The sequence below is a fragment of the Musca autumnalis genome, unplaced genomic scaffold (assembly GCF_047663935.1).
Source record: "Musca autumnalis isolate F117 unplaced genomic scaffold, ASM4766393v1 scaffold_1, whole genome shotgun sequence".
Classification (NCBI taxonomy): Eukaryota; Metazoa; Arthropoda; class Insecta; order Diptera; family Muscidae; genus Musca; species Musca autumnalis.
The window spans coordinates 248,955,579-248,974,859 of NW_027411644.1; the positions used below are offsets into that span (position 1 = coordinate 248,955,579).

Genomic DNA, 19,281 nt, shown 5'->3' on the forward strand with positions numbered 1-19,281 from the left:
TAACTTGCAAACTAATTGAGATACGTTACTGAAATTTTGCACAACCTCAGCCTGTGTCTGTGGGTAATAATGGGCCAAATATGAACAATATCGGCTAATGTTTTGGTATAGAACCTTCAGATATTCGATATTTTGAGAATTAAAGCCACATTTTCGTAGCAAATTAGCTGTAATCTGGTACTTAGAGTTCCCAGTGGCATTTTCACCAAAAATTTTGGACGTAGGTGCACGTTTTAATATAGTCCCCATGTGAACGTACCTCCCGATTTAAGGTATTTTGAATATCATGACCAAATTTTTCAACCGACTTGGCTGTAATTTTGCATTCCGTGTTCTCACTGCATGTAAAATCTTATTACAAAGCATTTTAAATAGGAATTTATGTTTCCATGTCGCCCTCTTATATGGTACCCCCCGATTCGTTGAATTTCTACTTGTTATCCCATATTTATTAACATATTTAGCTATAATATGGTATTTTAGTGTCTCTGGGGGTAGAACTCCTCCTTGCAAACATTTCTCAAGATAGGTCCATATATTGATATAGCTCCCATACAAATGCACCGCTAAATCTGTGTTAATTTCATGCAAAATCCCTTATTTTAAAAGTGAAGTCATCAGAAGATTTTCGAATATTTGCAGCCCAAATGTGGTTATTCCGTATCCAGAGAGTCCAATTTAATTCCCCCAAAAATAATCGAACCCAAGTTCGGCCAAGTTTTCAAGATGAACTCTATGGAACAAGCTCGTGCAACCCATAAAAACACTAAAAAAATTCTTTTTTTTTGAAAATTTATTGCTATATAACTAAGTACCTCCATACCCCAAACTGTTTTTTATAATATAAATCATAACCTCTGCTATTTATTAAAAATAAATGTTGTCCAGTTTTATTACGATTTTACTTAACATTTAAACAAATATGAAGTTAATTTTTTAGCAAATTTTTTTTATACCCTCCACCATAGTATGGAGGGTATTGTTACGAATGTAACTGATAGATTTATGTTAAATTAGTTTAATTTCCGTTAATTTAAAAATTTGAATTGTAACGTAAAGTTTTATTACGCAGTTACTTTATTTAAGCAACAACAACTACCATGTAGAATTATCTTCATCATTCTAGTTCTTTACATGTTACTAATGTGCCTTTGTTTCTATTTGTTTTGCCATAATCATGTAATTATCGTTTAGTTCCTACTTCTTGCATTTCGTTTATTTGTTTGTTGTTGTAATTACGTCACTCGTATTTCGCCCATGTATGTATGTGAGTATGGTTGTTCGCTTAGTGCGAATGTGCGTCTGTGTGTTCGCTGCACAGATTCGAGATGTTGCCAGATTTAGTGGATAATTCTAGACCAAGGAGATTTTGGTTATAAATAGCGGGAGGAGCGGCAACATTGAAGTAGTTGAGTTTTAAGCGTTAAACTGAACAGATCGGTTAAAGAATAGCTGCGTGCTAACTAGAGACTTGCTGTGTGCTTAGTAATTAAAGTCGGTTCCATAGGCAGGTCAAGTTCGAAGATGGGCTATATCGGTCCACTTTTTGGTATAGCCCCCATATAACGGTACCTCCGGATTTGAGGTATTTTGACGTTCTTCGCCACATTTGCAGACCGAATTAGCTATAATTTGGCACTTAGGGTTCCTAGTGATCAACAAACTTATATCCCAAAGGATATGGGCATAGGTCCATGTTTTGGTATAGCTCCCATATAACGGTACCTCCCGATTTTCGGTATTTTGAGAATTTTAGCCACAATTTGTAACCGAAATATCTGCAATTTGACATTTGAGGTTCTTAGTGGTCATGAAACATCTCCACCAAACATCGTCAACATAGGTCCATGTTTTGGTATAGCCCCCATATAACGGTACCTCCCGATTTTCGGTATTTTGAGAATTTTAGCTAAAATTTTTAACCGAACTAGCTGTAATTTGCCACTTGAGGTTCTCAGTGGTCATGAAATATCTCCACCAAGCATCGTCAACATAGGTCCATGTTTTGGTATAGCTCCCATATAACGGTACCTCCCGATTTTCGGTATTTTGAGAATTTTAGCCACAATTTGTATCCGAAATATCAGCAATTTGACATTTGAGGTTCTCAGTGGTCATGAAATATCTCCACCAAACATTGTCAACATAGGTCCATGTTTAGGTATAGCCCCCATATAACGGTACCTCCCGATTTTCGGTATTTTGGGAATTTTAGCTAAAATTTTTAACCGAACTAGCTGTAATTTGCCATTTGAGGTTCTCAGTAGTCATGAAATATCTCCACCAAGCATCGTCAACATAGGTCCATGTTTTGGTATAGCTCCCATATAACGGTACCTCCCGATTTTCGGTATTCTGAGAATTTTAGCTGCAATTTTTAACCGAACTAGCTGTAATGATCGGTATTTTGAGAATTTTAGCTACAATTTTGTCTATTCAAAAATAATCGTCAATAGAGGTCCATGTTTTGGTATATCCCCCCATATAACCGTACCTCCCGTTTTTCGGGAATTTTCAGTGGTCACGAAATTTCTTCACTAAAATTCGTCAACATGGGTCCATTTTTGAGGGTCTACATTGTTCTGATGAAACTACCCTCAATTTGACTCTTGATGTTCCCTGCAGCTATAAAACTTTTCCACCAAAAAATTTAATGATAGGTTTACTATTTGATATAGCCCCGTAGGTGGTACCTTTCACCTAACTGAACACATTTTTTTTAGATTAGATCAGATAACACTGCAACAAAATGGAGGTGAAAGCCTGGGGCACGGAAAATTCCTCTTGGGGAAGAAAGGCCTTGGTGAGTATATTATGAACCCCGAAGGACAGATCCGTCGTGAGTCGAACTTCCGCCTTATGGCGTGATGAAATTTTTGTTAGAGACCCTGTGGGCCATCAGGAATTAGCGTTATATCTTTGTTTACTGTTGCTTAAGTGCTCTACAAAAACGACAAACAAAGATATAATGCTAATTCATGATAGCTTACAGGGTCTCTTGCAAAAACTTCATCACGCCATAACGCGGAAGTTCGAATCACGGCGCATCTGTCCTTCGGGGTTTTTAATATACACACACCAAGGGCTTTCATCTCCAAAAGGAATTATCTCTGTCCCAACATTTGTGTTCACAGTGTAATTTAAGCAATAGCGGGAGGCAGTAGAAGTCTAACCATTATCGAAAAGTTGTTCCACCTAAAATTGTAAAAGGACCCTAATTATTCCATTTTAATTACGACTATTTTATGGTGGAGGGTATAAAAAGTTCGGCCCGGCCGAACTTAACGACTTTTTACTTGTTTTTTTTTTTTTAAATCTGATGCAACAACATTTCTTGTATTTGATAGTGAATAACTGAGTAAATATTTACAACAACAAAAATGAAAAAAACAACATTTTTGTCTGCAAAGTGTCTGTAATCGATACAATAGAAAATATTTCGCATTTTTATAGTTCGATTTTTTTTACTTTCGCGCCTTTATATCACTGCTTTCGTCCAGTGTGCGACGGTACAATTTTTTTTCGGGCGCTAGTCCATACTTCCCGATATGATGGCCTAAAACCTCCAAGAAATCCTGAGGACGCCAATGCAGGGAATTTCTGATGGGTCCAAACTTTACACATCGTATTATTTCACCCCCCCCCCTTTGGGGGGCGTAAAAGCAATAAATAATAAATAATAATTATTTCACCCAGTCATGTATCAGGTTCGAGCTCCTCTCGGATCGTTTTGATTCTTTTTTTCAGTAAATTGTCCTAGCGGCTCCATTTACAACGGTACAGAGTAAGTCCATTCTTCCTGAGATAATGTCCCAAAAGCTCCAAAAACCCTGCCGGCACATACTAAAATGGTTATTGTGTCAGATAAGTCTAAAACTTTTTCAACAATTTCTTCCAAACTTAGTATAAAGTAATTTAATATTTCGAGTCCTTTATGAAGAAGTTTGGTTACTAAAAATGTTTGGTATATGTTAATGATTTGGTATAGACCCATATTACGTTGCCTTCAGATTTTAAAGTAAACTCGTGATGCAAAATGAAGGTATTTTATATACGACATAATTATTGTGTTTGGTTTTGTCGTTTTTTTAGTGGCTGGCTGATGGTATATCTCCGTCAGCACAGCTGACTGATACTTTCTTACGCCTCAAGCAACGATAAATAAAGGCTTGTAGTTTATTTGTAATTCTTGTGGATACGAGCCATGTTTCACCCTCGTATAAACGTATGAATTTTACGTTCGTTTGAATACACTGTGCAACACTGAAAATGCAAACGACTTCTAATAAGCATTTTCTTAAAGTACATATTGAGGCTACAAAAACCCTAGTTGGGTTTCGTGTTGTTAGATCTGGTTCGGATTTTATAGCCTCATCAAAATCGGACTAAATAAACCCTTTTTTCCATTTATCGGTGTTTATCTCAGAAACTTGACTTCTTGACTTCTATTGGGCTAGACGAATGGGATATAAGATGCATTAAAAATTTATACTGGAATCAAGTAGCAAATATTAGTGTAGATGGTGAATTAACAGATTGTTCAAATTTTAAAGGGTGTAAGACAAGGATGTGTTTTGTCTCCCCTTTTATTCAACATATATTCAGAACAAATATTCGTAGAATCCATTGCTAGAAAAAACATTGGTATTGCTATAAACAATACACTAATTAATAACATCTGTTACGCCGACGATACTACGTTATTAGCAAGCAGTTTTGCGGGGCTACAACGATTATTAGATGTACTTGTTAAAACAAGCGAAATATATGGATTACGTATTAACATAAAAAAGACCAAATATATGATGAACAACTGCACCTATGTTAATAAGCAATACCGAAATAGAAAGAGTTAAAACGTTTAAATACCTGGGAGTCCAGATTAACGATCAGTGGAATATGTCGAAAGAAATCAAGTGCAGAATTGAAAGTGCACGAAATTCATTTTTTAAATATAAAAAAACGCTTACCAGTCCCGATATAAGCCTAACAACAAAAATGCGCCTTGTTAAATGTTACATATGGCCAGTACTACTATACTCAGCCGAAACCTGGACGGTAAAAGTAACAGATCAGAAAAGATTAAATTCGTTTGAAATGTGGATATATCGCCGCATTTTAAAAATTCGTTGGACTGAACGTATCTCAAATGAAGAAGTGCTTAGACGCATGAATACCGAACTTCAAGTCACACGTATGATAAAAACCAGAAAAACTCCCTATTTGGGACATTTAATAAGGAATGAAAAATATAAGCTGCTCCAAGCAATTATACGGACCAATATCGAAGGAAAAAGACCCAGAGGAAGAAAAGAAACAACATGGATAAGTAACATTAAAGAATGGACGGGTGTGCAAAACGAACGAATTCTTTTAAATGCCGCCAAAAACCGAAGCCTTTCGATAATTGAATAGAACATATCATTTAATTGTATTATAATATTAACAATTAGTTAAGTTAAATTATGTAACAACAATTATAATTTTATGATCGCTAACATCCGAACACGGATTGGCAAATAAAGATGAAGATCTCAGAAACTAATAAGAATTTTGCTTTGCGGTAATCAGAACTTATGTGACAAACAGAAGAACTATAGGAATATCAGCATCTAGCGCATCAAAATCGATAAAATATATGAAAGTTTACATGATTTATGGAACTGTGTTCAGTGGCAGCTAAATTATTGGGGGAATAACCAAATAAACTTTCGCAAAAATTATCCAATTGATGCGCACATCAATTCTTCAGAACATTCCGAAACTCTAAAATTCTTATTTCATGTTTTTATACCCTCAGCATTTATGCTAACGAGGGTATATACACTTTCATACGGGCAAAATGTTCCTCATCGAAATAATGGTTTTAGACCCCAAGTATGTTTGGACGAAATGTGTTTCAGACAATTTGGAGTCGATTGAGCAATGTCCGTCCGTCTGTCTGTCTGTCTGGCTGGCTGGTGCGCACGATAACTCTCGAACGGATCAACCGATTCGATCCAAAATTTGGCTTTCGTAATATTTTGTCCAAACTTAGATTAAGTTCGAAGATGGGTTATATCGGTCCACTCCTTCCGGTACCTCCCCCACAAAAGTTCGAAAATGTTCGGAAAATTTGTACGTACGATAACTCTTGAAGGGAGTAACCGATTTAGTCAATACTTTGCAAATCGTGAAATGTCTACCAGACTAAGATGAGGTTCCAATATGGACTCAATTGGTCCACTCCTTCGGGTACCTCCCACACAAAATTTGGGATAAGTTCAGTTTAGTACCTGCTCGCGAATCGCTTTGATTTTTGTTTTAGCAACTTGTATTCACTGCTCCCCATACGACGGTACAAGTTTTATCAGGGGCAAGTCCATACTTTCTGAGAAATAGCCTGAAATGTAAAAAACCCTTTGACACCGTGTGTAGTGGTTGGAGCGCAAGATAACTTTCGAACGGATCTGCCGATTCGGTCCAAAATGTGGCCTTCGTAATATTTTGTGCAAACTTAGTTTATGTTCGAAGATAAGCCATATCGGTCCACTCCTTCAGCTACCTCCCCCACAAAAGTTCAAAAATGTTCGGAAAAATTGTGCGCACGATAACTCTTGATGGAAGTGACCGATTTGGTCCATAGTTTATACATCCTAATAAATCTACCAGGTATAGATCAGGTTCGAATATGGACTATATTTGTCCACTCCTTCGTGTACCTCCTACACAAAATTTTGGATGAATTCACTTTAAGACCTGCTCTCGAATCACTTTGGTTTTTGTTGAAGCAACTTGCATTCGTAGCCTCAGTTACGACAGTAAAAGTTTTTTAGGGGCAAGTCCATACTTCTTGAGAAAACAGCCCGAAAGTTGTAAAAAACCCCTATGGCACCATATGTAGTGGCTGGAGCGCTCGAACAGAATACTGCGTTCGTCTACACTTTGGATATTGTAATATTTCTTTGAATATTAGATGAAATTCGAAGGTGGTGCTTGTAGGTCCACTCCTTCCTGAACCTCCCCCACAAAAGCTCGAAAATATTCGCTAAAATGGTATGCGCGATATCTCATAAATGTAGCAACCGATTTGTTCCAAACTTAATTTATGTTCAAATGTTCAACATTTCTGTGTGGTTTATGGTCTGTTCGAGGATCCTGTGAAAATTTTTGCCGGAGGTTTTCCTAGTGGCCCTGTTTACAGGGATATTATGTTCTTCTTAGGCAAGTATGGTACAAAAGCCCTATCTATAGATATCGCCCACAAATTTTTGAGCTTTAATTCAATCCATATTTTTGCCGGTTCATAAGCCCAACATTTTGAAAACCCCACCGTAAATACATAAGTTTTTTTTTGGGAAAAAAGTGTTTCAATCTACACAGGCTGAGGGTATATCTCTGTCGGCAAAGCCGACTGATACATTTTTACTTGTTATTTTAGTGTTTATACCCTGACAAAGTGTGCGGACAAACTATGCCTAACCGAAATATTGTTTTTAGACCCCAAGTATGTTTGGACGAAATCCGTTTCAGACAATTTGGAGTCGATTTAGCAATGTCCGTCTGGCTGGTTGAAGCGCACGATAACTCTTCAACGGATTAACCGATTTGGTCCAACATTTGGCTTTGTAATTTATTTGTATTAATAAAAGTATGCATTTTACGTTCGTTTGAATATACTAAATTTTGTCGCATTTGATAACATTAGCTTTAGCAAGTTTGGTTTCGATGTCAACCTGAATGCCACCATCGGATGTTATTTGGCTTCCATCGCCGATCGGCTTGCCGTCAAGAAGGAAGTTACCAGGGTTCGCATCATTTAATTGCATCGATTTTGTCTTTTTAACATGGATCCGTAGTTGGTATTTCCTTGCCTTGGATTTTTAAAGAAGGATATCAATGCAATCTCGTCAGTCTATGCTAAATCGTTTAGTACTCCATGATTGCGGGGTGGTTGGATAGAATAAGATTGGATAGAATGCATCCCCGTCGAACACCGGCCACAATATCTATTGGTTCCGATAATGTGTCATTCTGAAGAACTCGGCATTGAAATTCAGTGTATTGCGCTTCTTATATGTTCACAATTTTATTGATTTTCTAAAATTGTTTTTAGTATTCTATAATTTTATGGTTCAGATATAATAATACTCATATTTTGATGAAAAATAGTAAATAACTCAAAAGTTTAACTTTGACCTTGAATTCCTCTGCGACTACTTGACAGTATCTAAACGTTTTTGATTAACCGAGTTTTGACTAGGAAAAAACGATTCTGAACCACTGTGCTACTCTACGTTGTGGACTGTTTAGTGTTTACCCTCAATAGGTAGTAAGGTGATTAGGGTTTTGGGTAGGGAAATTCCGCACCGGGAATTCTCGGTTTTCTGGTTACGGCATTTTCCCGGGAAACAAAATCATATTTACCGAGAAATCGGGAAATGTCTTTTTACATTTATCACAACTAATATTGAATTAATAAATAAACTATGCCCGTTACTTTTATACCATAGATTCAGAATTCGATTAGATTTTACAGAATCAATAAATTACAGAATATTTGGAAATAACTTTAATCTACAAAAGTGTTTTCAGGGAAAAAGTTATAAGAGCCGCACCAAAGTGCGAAAGCATATTTTTTTATTTTAAAGTCCCATTTTTATACCCTCAGGCATTGGGCTAAAGAGGGTCCGGTTTGCTGGCTGGTGCGCACGATAACTTTCGAACGAAGCCACCGATCAGGTCAAAAATTTGGCACTCGGAATTTTTTTTAAAACTTAGTTTTAAGTTCGAAGATGGACCATATCGGTGGTCCACTACTTCCGGTACCTTCCCCAAAAGTTCAACAATTATTGCTAAAATGGTGGCCACGATAACTCTTGAAGGGAATAACCGAATCGATCATAATTTTGCGTATGGTAATATTAGTTCCAGGCATAGAACGGGTTCCACACAAAATTGGGAAAAGGTGCAATTTTAGAGCTCTTCTCGGGTCGATTTGAAATTTTTCAGCAATTTGTCTTTACGGCCCTCTTTACTACAGTACAAAGTCCATACTTCCTGAGATAAATTCTTAAAAGCTCCAAGAAACCTTGACAGGAAGTTTCTGATTGGTCCAAACTTTGCATATCGTATTATTTCATCTACATAGTCATGTATCAGGTTGGAATATGGACTATATCGGTCCAGCCCTTCGGGTACCTCCAACACAAAATTTAGGAAAAGTGCAGTTTAACAGTTCATCTCGAATCGTTGAACTTTAAGGCCCTGTTACGACGGCGCAACTTTTGTTAGGAGAGCATGTCCACGCTTCCTGAGGTAAAGGCACAAAATCTCAAAAAAAAACCGATACCAACTACATTGGATAGTACGTTAGATAGCCGTCGAAGGGAGAAATGTTTTGTGTGTGGCCCTACTTAAAACGGTAAAAAAATTTTCGGGGTAAATCCATAATTCCTAAGAAATTGGTTCAAAAAGTCCCTAGGAACGTCAGAAGTATTCTGTTTGATTCTTTTCTTTAGGTCCGATGCTGAGGGTATATCTCATTCGGCACAGCTCACTGATACTTTCTTACTTGTTTCAAGCAACCTTAAGCATAAGAACAAAACATGATTTTCGAGGTCCATAAAATTTGAATTTCTCATCATTAACTTCATTGTTTGAGCCAACTCACTTTGCATAGATCGATTTCATTAGCTTTAAATAATGCAAATGGTCAGTGTGGGCAAAATCCGGGCAACATCGTGCATTTTTCCATATTTTTTCGTTTTTAATCGATAGAGCGAAAACGTGTCATCCATTTTTGAGCCCGCAACTCTTTGAAAATATTGTATTTCATAAAAGTTACTATGAGAAGATAAAAAATCACGGAAATATTGATCCAATCTCGTATTTCAAAATTTCCCGGGAACGGCGATTTTTTGATTCCCGTTTCCCGGGAATGATAAAAACCGGGAAAACCCAAAACCCTAAAGGTGATAGACATGCTAAATCGTATTGATGTCGTCAGTTCGGTACAAACTTTGTGAAACCCCACATCACAGATCATCAACTCCTATTTAATTCTCTTGAAAAATGATTTCTTCAAACAATAAATACTGTAAATTCTTGCATAAATATATCCACTTCAGTACAGCTTTTTAAACTTTTGGTTACAAGGCATTTTTGGCAGATCTTTTTTTAATTTTAACAAGTAAGAAAATATCAGTCGGCTATGCTGATGGAGATATACCCTCAGCCACTGACAAAAAACCAACAACAACAAAACCAAACCAAACACAAAACTTATGCCGTACGAATATATAGAATATATTGAGTTTGTATCACGAGTTTGCTTTAAAATCTTTATTAATTTTTGAAAAGCTGACGGGCATGGCTAAATCGACTCCAAATTGGTAGTATCAAAGTGTATATAACCTTTCTAGCCTGAAAGCTGAGGGTATAAACAGCTGATTGTTGGCACCTATCACCTACCTAACATGCAGCTGGCAGCTTGAACTAAGGTGTTATTATTTAATATTCTTTCTATTATTTACATATTATTTTGTTTAGTTTTTAGTTTTTTTTTTTTAACAAAATGCATATTTTGCCTGAAGCATGCAAATTAAATGTAAACAATTATTTAACTATTAAATGATCACATTAAATTATTCCATTGTTATAAAGTGATTGACTGATTGATTAATTGATAGGTTTCTGTTTACATTGCAATTTCTATGAATTGTGGATCCAGATATTACCGCATATATTCAGTATTCTAAACACATTTCGAAATTTTACTAAACGCCACTTCTGGAATTAATATTATTATTTGTTTATAAAAATAGATTGTTGTTGACTGTAGGTGTTAATAGGGGAAACTTAGCACCTAAATACAGTTGCGGCCAAAAAAAATATTTTCTTGTGAAATTTGGAAAAATTAGTGAAATTTTCTAATATATATTTTACATATATTACATTAAATATTTCCACTGTGGTACAATGGTTTGCACCCCGGCCGTCCTCATGTATGGCTACAATAGGCCGAAATATTTTTTTGTGCTTTTATTTTAAACAACTATTCTTCACGGTTGTTATAGCCCTCATTGATGTTGTGGATAGAAAGGTTTTAATTCTTTTTTCTCCATTTCATATTTTGAATAAACCACGTTTTTTTAATTTTATGTTTAAAAACTTCTAAATTGAATTATTGTTTATTTGAAAATTTTGCCTATTAGGGCGAAGATCATATTTTAATATTAAGTTTTTTAATTAAATTCTCGTTGGAATCGAGCTTCATGACCGTTTATTTTTGCAAGTGAAAAAGGAAAGCCGAAGATTCGAACACACACTACCACCACTATGTGACATGCATGTTTCGCCTTTGGTAGAGGCTCTTCAGACATATCGGCTGTGGAGTGGCTTCTCTATCATCGAACTTTTCTTCTTTCAAATGCAATTTTTTGTTTTTACAACAACAATGGGTATTTGTCCATTTTAGTTGTGCTTTCATGACAAACGCTTAACACTGCCTTTAAATGTATTAAGTTTGGCTCTGAACGCTAACATGCCGTGACAACACCTTGTTTTGTGTGTGTGAAATAAATCGAATTACAAATGCAATAATTTGAATTACAAATTAAATAATTCGAATTTCAAATGGAATTCTCAAATTACAAGTGAAATGTGTCGAATTACAACTGAAATTATTTACATCACGGTGCTCTTGAATCAAATTTAAATGTAAGGTGCTTACACGTGGAAAGTTTCTGCGGATTCTGAAAATACAATGTTCATAGATGAGAAAAATCAAAAAACTAAAAACTTTGACATTTTTAAGGGTTTTTTAGGTTTTCATATTTTTGCTTGGAAACCGCAAGTCCTATTGAAGATGTTGTAGCTATGAAAATTCTCTATAAGATTGACTTTTATGATATCTTCGTTTTTACCCTTATTAAGATATAGACGTTCAAATTAGGACAATGGATTGACTGTATCGCCTCCTTATAAAACAATGTTGTTATACACAGTGCACCTTAACAAACTTTAAATGAAACCCGCTTACACCAGGGAAGTTTTTGCAAATTTTGAAACAGCTATGTTTATAGATGAGAAAAATCCAAAAACAAGAAAAAATCGTTGGATAGATTTTTTAATAAATCGCGATCAAAGTTCACATTTTTAGGTTTTTTTAGGTTTTCACGATTTTGCTTGGAGACCGCAAGTCCTATTGAAATGGGACTAAAGAAAATGTTTTAGCAGCGAAAATTCTGTACAAGATTGGCTGATTGATATTTTCCTAGGTTTTACGATTTTTGAGATATAGAGGTTCAGATCAAACTTTCAGATTTTTTTCATAGGTCTTCAGGATTTAGCTTGAAAACTGCAGTCATGACATTGTTTTATAAGGAGGCGATACAGTGAATCCATTGCCCTAATTTGAGCGTCTATATCTCAATAACGGTAAAAACTACGAAAATATATTATTAAAGTCAATCTTATAGAGAATTTTCATACAACATCCCATTTCATTGACTTGCTGTTTCCAAGCAAAAATGTGAAAACCTAAAAAACCCTTAAAAATGTCAACTTGAATCGCGATTTATATAAAAAACGCTTCGGCGATTTTTTTGGTTTTTTATTTTTTTGACTTTTGAACATTGTAGTTTCAAAAATCCGCAAAAACTTTCCAGGTGTAAGCACCTACCATTTAAATTTGATTCAAGAGCACCGTGATGTAATTAGAATAATTTCAGTTGTAATTCGAAACATTTCACTTGTAATTTGAGAATTCCAATCGAATTTCGAATTATTTCATTTGTATTTTGAGAATTCCATTTGAAATTCGAATTATTTGAATCGCGATTTATTTAAAAAGCGCTCCGGCGATTTTTTTTATTTTTTTTTTTTATTTTTCTCATCTATGAACATTGTAGTCTCAGAATCCGCAAAAACTTCCCAGGTATAAGCACCTTCCATTTAAATTTGATTAAAGTGCACCGTGACATGTGAATATGGTGTAGTAAATATACTGTAACTCGCAAAGTTTTAGAGTTATTAACAAAAAAATTTACACAAAATAAATTAGAAAAAAAAATAGTAATTGCTAACTCAGCGATATGTATTTGACAATAACCATTCAGTTTTACAAAGCATTTGGCTAGTTTTGAGGCATTTTACATTCTCCATGATTTTGTCTTGCCACGCTTCACTGTTGCGAAATGCTTTCGCAATCACAATAGAATTTAATGATTAAATAAAAACAAACGTATGACAACCTATAGTTTTGTTATCTATTTGACATCTGGCTTGAGATCAGAGACAAGCCTACTTGTCAATTGTACAATATTTTAGCAGCTATATAAAAGATAAGGTGTCTGTGGAAAGCAGATTCAATCAAATTTCTTCCGAAGAACAGATAATTCACGGTAGAACAGCAAATCAATATATAAAAAAAACCTAAATCAAAATGAATCTAAGTGGTAAACATGTTGTTTTTGTTGCCGGTTTCGGTGGAATTGGCTTCGAAGCCTGTAAACAATTAATGACTCGTAATGTGGCTGTAAGTTATCCTTGTGAAATATCCTTTTAGGCTGATATTTCACTTTGAAATTTTCGTTCAGAACCTGTTCCTGTTGGATGTTAAGGAAAATCTCAACGCCCTGCGCCATCTTCAGGATTTGAATAAGAAAACCAACCTTACCTATGTGAAGTGTGATGTCACCGACAAGAATTCCATTAAAACTGCCATCAATCATGTGGTGAACAGTGTTCAATATATTGATGTACTGGTAAATGGTGCAGGTGTAATTGCTGATCGCAATGTAGAATTTACCATCAATGTGAATTTAATTGGTTTGATTAATACCACTCTGGAGGCTATGCCCTACATGGATAAGTCGCAAAAAGGACGAGGTGGTGTTATTTTGAATATTGCATCGGTTTTGGGTTTGGAACCTTGTTCGCCCATTGCCGTTTATAGTGCATCGAAATTTGGTGTTGTTGGTTTTACACGTTCTTTGGGTGTAAGTGCAAAGATAAAATCTGTTAGAAATTCAATTACAAGTTGTAATGTGTGCCTTATTTTGTTTTAGGATCCCTATTATTACAATCGCAGTGGTGTTGCTGTAACAGGCCTATGTCCAGGCTTAACTGAAAGTCCCATGACAGCAAATCCTAAAATCAGTGATACATTTGAATATTCAAAACCATTAACAGATCAAGTATTTTCCGCTCCACGTCAACCAGCTGCCAAAGCCGGGGAACATTTAGTGCAAGTTTTGGAAATGGCCCAAAACAACACGCTGTGGATAACCGATAGATGTGCCATAAAGAAAGTCGAACATAAGTTGTTCTGGGAACCATAAAAAAAAACAGAAAATATATTCATATACCATGGGTTTTGGTAAAGATTTTAGGTTTTTAATAAATTTGTAAAGAATATTTTTCTTTTCGATTGACAATGATAGTTAATTTGGGTGATTACTGTGGCTTTTTTATGCAAAAAGGTAAACAAAATTAATAGATTTTGCCGACTTCTAAATATCCGCAGCTTATGAGTGTACAACAAAACAATAACTTTAAAAATATGATGAATGAATAATAGGCTGGTTTTAACTCAAAGGGAAAAAATCGATGTCTGATTTTTTAGGCGGCATCCTCCTAAAATGTTTAGTTTTGTTAGATTTTAAGATTGCCAACGTTTGAGCAATATTGGAAGATGTTAACACGAAATTCTCTACAGGCCACATTTATTCTCCGATCGATGAGAAATTTTTACCAGTTCATTTCTGTGGCTAAAAAACTAATCCTTTTTTATACCCTCAGCATTTATGCTAACGAGGGTATATAGTTTTAGACCCCAAGTATGTTTGGACGAAATGTGTTTCAGACAATTTGGAGTTGATTTAGCCATGTCCGTCCGTCTGCCTGTCTGGCTGGTGCGCACGATAACTCTCGAACGGATCAACCGATCCGGTTCAAAATTTGGCTTTCGTAATATTTTGTCCAAACTTAGTTTAAGTTCGAAGATGGGTTATATCGGTCCACTCCTTCCAGTACCTCCCCCACAAAAGTTCGGAAATGCTCGGAAAATTTGTGCGCACGATAACTCTTGAAAAAAGTAACGGATTTGGTCCATACTTTGCACATCGTGAAATTTCTACTAGACTTAGATGATGTTCCAGTATGGACTCAATCGGTCCACTCCTCCCGGTACCTCCCCCACAAAAGTTCGGAAATGTTGGGAAAATTTGTGCGCACGATAACTCTTGAAAAAAAAATAACCGATTTGGTCCATACTTTGCACATCGTGCAATTTCTACCAGACGTAGATGATGTTACAATATGGACTCAATCGGTGCACTCCATCTGGTACCTATCACACAAAATTTTGGAAAAGTTCAGTTTAGGACCTGCTCTCGAATCGCTTCGATTTTTGTTGTAGCAACTTGTATTCACTGCCCCACACACGACGGTATAAGTTTCATCAGGGGAAAGTCCATACTGCCTGAGAAAATAGCCTGAAAGTTACAAAAAACCCCTATGACACCTTGTGTAGTTGTTGGAGCGCAAGATAACTCTCGAACGGATCTGCCGATTCGGTCCGGTGGCATTATTGATATTTTCTGCAAACTTAGTTCGATGATCATCCATATCGGTCCACTCCTTCAGGTACCTCCACCACAAAAGTTCAAAAATGTTCGGAAAAATTGTGCGCACGATAACTCTTGATGGGAGTGACCGATTTGGTCCAAACTTTACACATCCTAAAATATCTACCAGATATAGATCAGGTTCGAATATGCACTATATTTGTCCACTCCTTCCGGTACCTCCCACACAACATTTTGGATAAATTCACTTTAAGAGCTACTCTCGAAACCCTTTGATTTTTGTTGAAGCAACTTGCATTTGCTGCCTCAATTACGACGGTAAAAGTTTTTTCAGGGGCAAGTCCATACTTCTTAAGAAAACAGCCCGAAGGTTGTAAAAAACCCTTGGCACACTTTGGATATTGTAATATTTCTTTGAATATTAGATGATATACGAAGGTTGTGCTTAAAGGTCCACTCCTTCCGATAACTCCCCCACAAAAGTTCGAAAATATTCGTTAAAATGGTACGCGCGATTTCTCATAGACGTAGCAACCGATTTGGTCCCAACTTTGGATCTCTAAACATTGTCGAAACTTAGTTTATGTTCAAATTTGGGCCCTAACTGCCCAATCCTTGTGGTACCACCCACACAAATGTTCAACCTTTTTAAGGGTCTGTTCGAGGATCCTTTGGAGATTTTTACCGAAGGGTTTCCTAGTGGTCCTGTTTACAACGATATTATGTTTTTCGTAGGCTAGTGTGATAAAAAAGCTCTATCTATCTTTTTTATATCCCCGCAAATTTTTGAGCTTTAATCCTATCCATGCTTTTGTCGGTGCATACTCCCAAAATTTTGAAATCCCCCCTAAATGCATAAGTTTTTTTTTTTTTTTTTGTGGTAAAAAAGTATTTCAATGCACACAGACTGAGGGTATATCTCTGTCGGCAAAGCCGACTGATACTTTTTTAGTTGTTAATAAAGCAGTGTGCGGTGCCCACTGTAGCTTTTGTGGGAACAGTAAGAACCTAATTCTTGTACTTAAGCGAAACAGAATTAAAATTTCAAAAACATATGAGCTTTCAAAATCAAAATTTCGATTTTAAATAAAAATGGACAGATTTTTTCGCCATAACTGCGTCAAAAAATTGTTAGAGTCACTCGTTTAAAGACAAGCTTTGTATGTGTATAATAATATGAAGATCGGATCATTCTAACTCTCATATACCAGGTTATTTTTGTCCAATCGACTCGACTTTTTTTTCAAACTATTCTTTCTACCTGTACTTGAAAATGAACCAATAAAAAATTTCGATTTTGTTAAATATGCAATTGGCCATAACCTCTTAAGCTCAATAATATGAACACTCTCGTATATGACATATGATATTGGTGAGTACTACATCTTTTGTGCTAAGAGGTATTCGTTCTTTACCAATGAAATATTATGGAATCTTGCCTGTAATTCGAACGCCGGCATTGAGCGAACAGGCTAAACATTGTTCCACGGCGATAATCGTTTTAAAAAATGCTCGCTATTGCCAAGCTTGGAATTCTTGGTTTTATAGTTTGGCACAAAACCACAGCTACATTAGGTTAGTGTGACAATACAACTCTCTATTTTTCCATCCATTTTTCCAAAGCTGTTTTTCACACTGTCATCATCGAATCTTTTAATTTGATTAAGTTATTAACCCAATCTCGGGTGCCACCGTGGTGCAATGGTATGCACGCCCGCCTTGCACGTAGAAGGTCGGGAGTTCGATTCCCCGGCCAGGCAACATCAAACATTTTTCAACGGTGGCAAAATTCCCCTCAGTAATGTTGGCGACATTTCCTGAGTATTAAAGCCATGTAAAACTTCTCTACAAAAGTGGTGTCTTAGACACGCCGTTCGGACTCGGCGATAAACTGTAGGTCCCATATCATTGAGGTAAATATGAATCGGGGTGCACTCATTGATATGAGAGAAGTCTCCCTTGTCCCGTATGGGATGTTGTGGAACAATGTTTTTTTTATTAACCCAATCTTCAATTTCTTATAGGGGCTATCATCTTTAGTAAAACCCACTACCAATTTTTCTGTCGGCAAGTAATCGCTAAATTACTCAACGAGTGTCACATCTCGAAAAAATTGATTTTGAAAAAAGTTAGTTCAGGCTTACCGTGTATGACATTGTTCTTTCTATAAGGAAGCGATACAGACAGTGAATTATCCCAATCTTAACTTCTTCTGCACTGCTACAACGTTTTTTTAGTCCCAATTTCTTAGGACTTGAGGTTTCCAACCAAAATGGTGAAAACCTAAAAAAAATCCTAAACATGTGAACCGCGATTTACTTAAAAAGCCCTTCGGCGGTTTTTGGTTTTTTTTCTCATCTATGAATATCGTAGTTTCAGAATCCGCAAAAACTTCCTTTCAATTAAAGATAATTCAGATGAACCGTGATAAATTAATAATTTTGTTTTTGTTGATTTATGCCAAACTCCAAGTAAATGAGCCGTGAGCCATCGAGTTCTTGAGATATCTACATAAAAAAATGTTTAGTATAGTTTCTTTAAAAATTCATGAAATTGCTTTTTGTTTGGTCTGCACAACTAGGTATAACCCCTTAACAATGGACTTTTCGGAGCAGTTTATAAAGACGTTGTCCGTCATCAAGCATTTCACTTAAAAAATCACATTTTAAGATATCTTGAAACCTCCGACTGTGCAACAAAATGGAAGTGAAAGTCTCAGGCACTGAAAAGGAAAAGAAAGGCCTTAGTGAGTACATTAACAACCCCGAAGGGCAGATCCGCCGTGAGTCGAACTTCCGCGTTATGGCGTGATGCAATTTTTGCTAGAGACCCTGTAAGTCGTCAGGAGTTAGCGTTATATCTTTGTTCACTGCTGCTTTAGCTTATTTTTGAGATGACATGTCTGCAGTCGAATCGAATGAGGATTATTTTCGTAGAGCACTTCGACCTCCTAACTAGCTTCCTTCAATGTCCTTTTCTTCCTTTATTTTAAGAGCCGCTATAAAAGTATCACATGATGACGTTTTTCAGCTTCGAAATGTTCTGCAAAAATGTCGTTCAGAAAATTTTAGGTACGGCTTCCATTGACAACTAATCGATTTTGTCGCGTTTTTATAGTCATTTTTGACATTTATCCCTGTTTGATCAGAAAAAAACTGTGTTTTGTGTTTTTGTTTGTTCTGTAACGAATATACAAAAAACAAAATATAGCCTTTTTCTGAACAAAGCATAAAACAACCACGAAAACGTGACAAAATCGATTAGTTGTCAATGAGAGCCGACATTTTTGCAGAACACTTCGAAGATGAAAAACGACATCTTGTACTTTTATAGCGGGTCTTAAAATAAAAGACGAAAAGGACATTGAAGGAAGCGAGTTAGAAGGTCGAAGTGCTCTACGAAAATAATCCTCATTCGATTTGACATGTCATCTCAAAAATAAGCTAAAACAACAGTGAACAAAGATATAACGCAAATTCCAGATGCCTTACAAGGTCTCTAGCAAAGATTTCCTCACGCCAAAACGCGGAAGTTCGACTCACGGCGTATCTGTCCTTTGGGATTCTTAATATACTCACCAAGGGTTTTCATCTCCAAAATGAATTATCTCTGCCCCAAAATGTGTGTCCAGTGTCATTAATAGCTTCGTTTATATGTTTCTTGCTTTTCTGCTTTCGAATAGAACAATTGTTTTTTACAGATATCCTCA

At 36.1% G+C, this 19,281-nt stretch overlaps 2 protein-coding genes across 8 annotated transcripts in view; both read left to right on the forward strand.

Annotated features, from left to right (window-relative positions):
* Window positions 1-19,281, forward strand: part of Atg16 (Autophagy-related 16) — a 611,817-nt gene that overhangs the window by 503,553 nt on the left and 88,983 nt on the right. The window lies entirely within an intron of this gene.
* On the forward strand, window positions 13,246-14,422 carry LOC141389321 (alcohol dehydrogenase-like). The gene is made up of 3 exons (XM_073960673.1): window positions 13,246-13,519; window positions 13,581-13,982; window positions 14,052-14,422. Exons 1-3 carry the CDS (start codon window positions 13,427-13,429, stop codon window positions 14,322-14,324), a joined length of 768 nt encoding a protein of 255 aa, XP_073816774.1. The 5' UTR covers window positions 13,246-13,426; the 3' UTR covers window positions 14,325-14,422.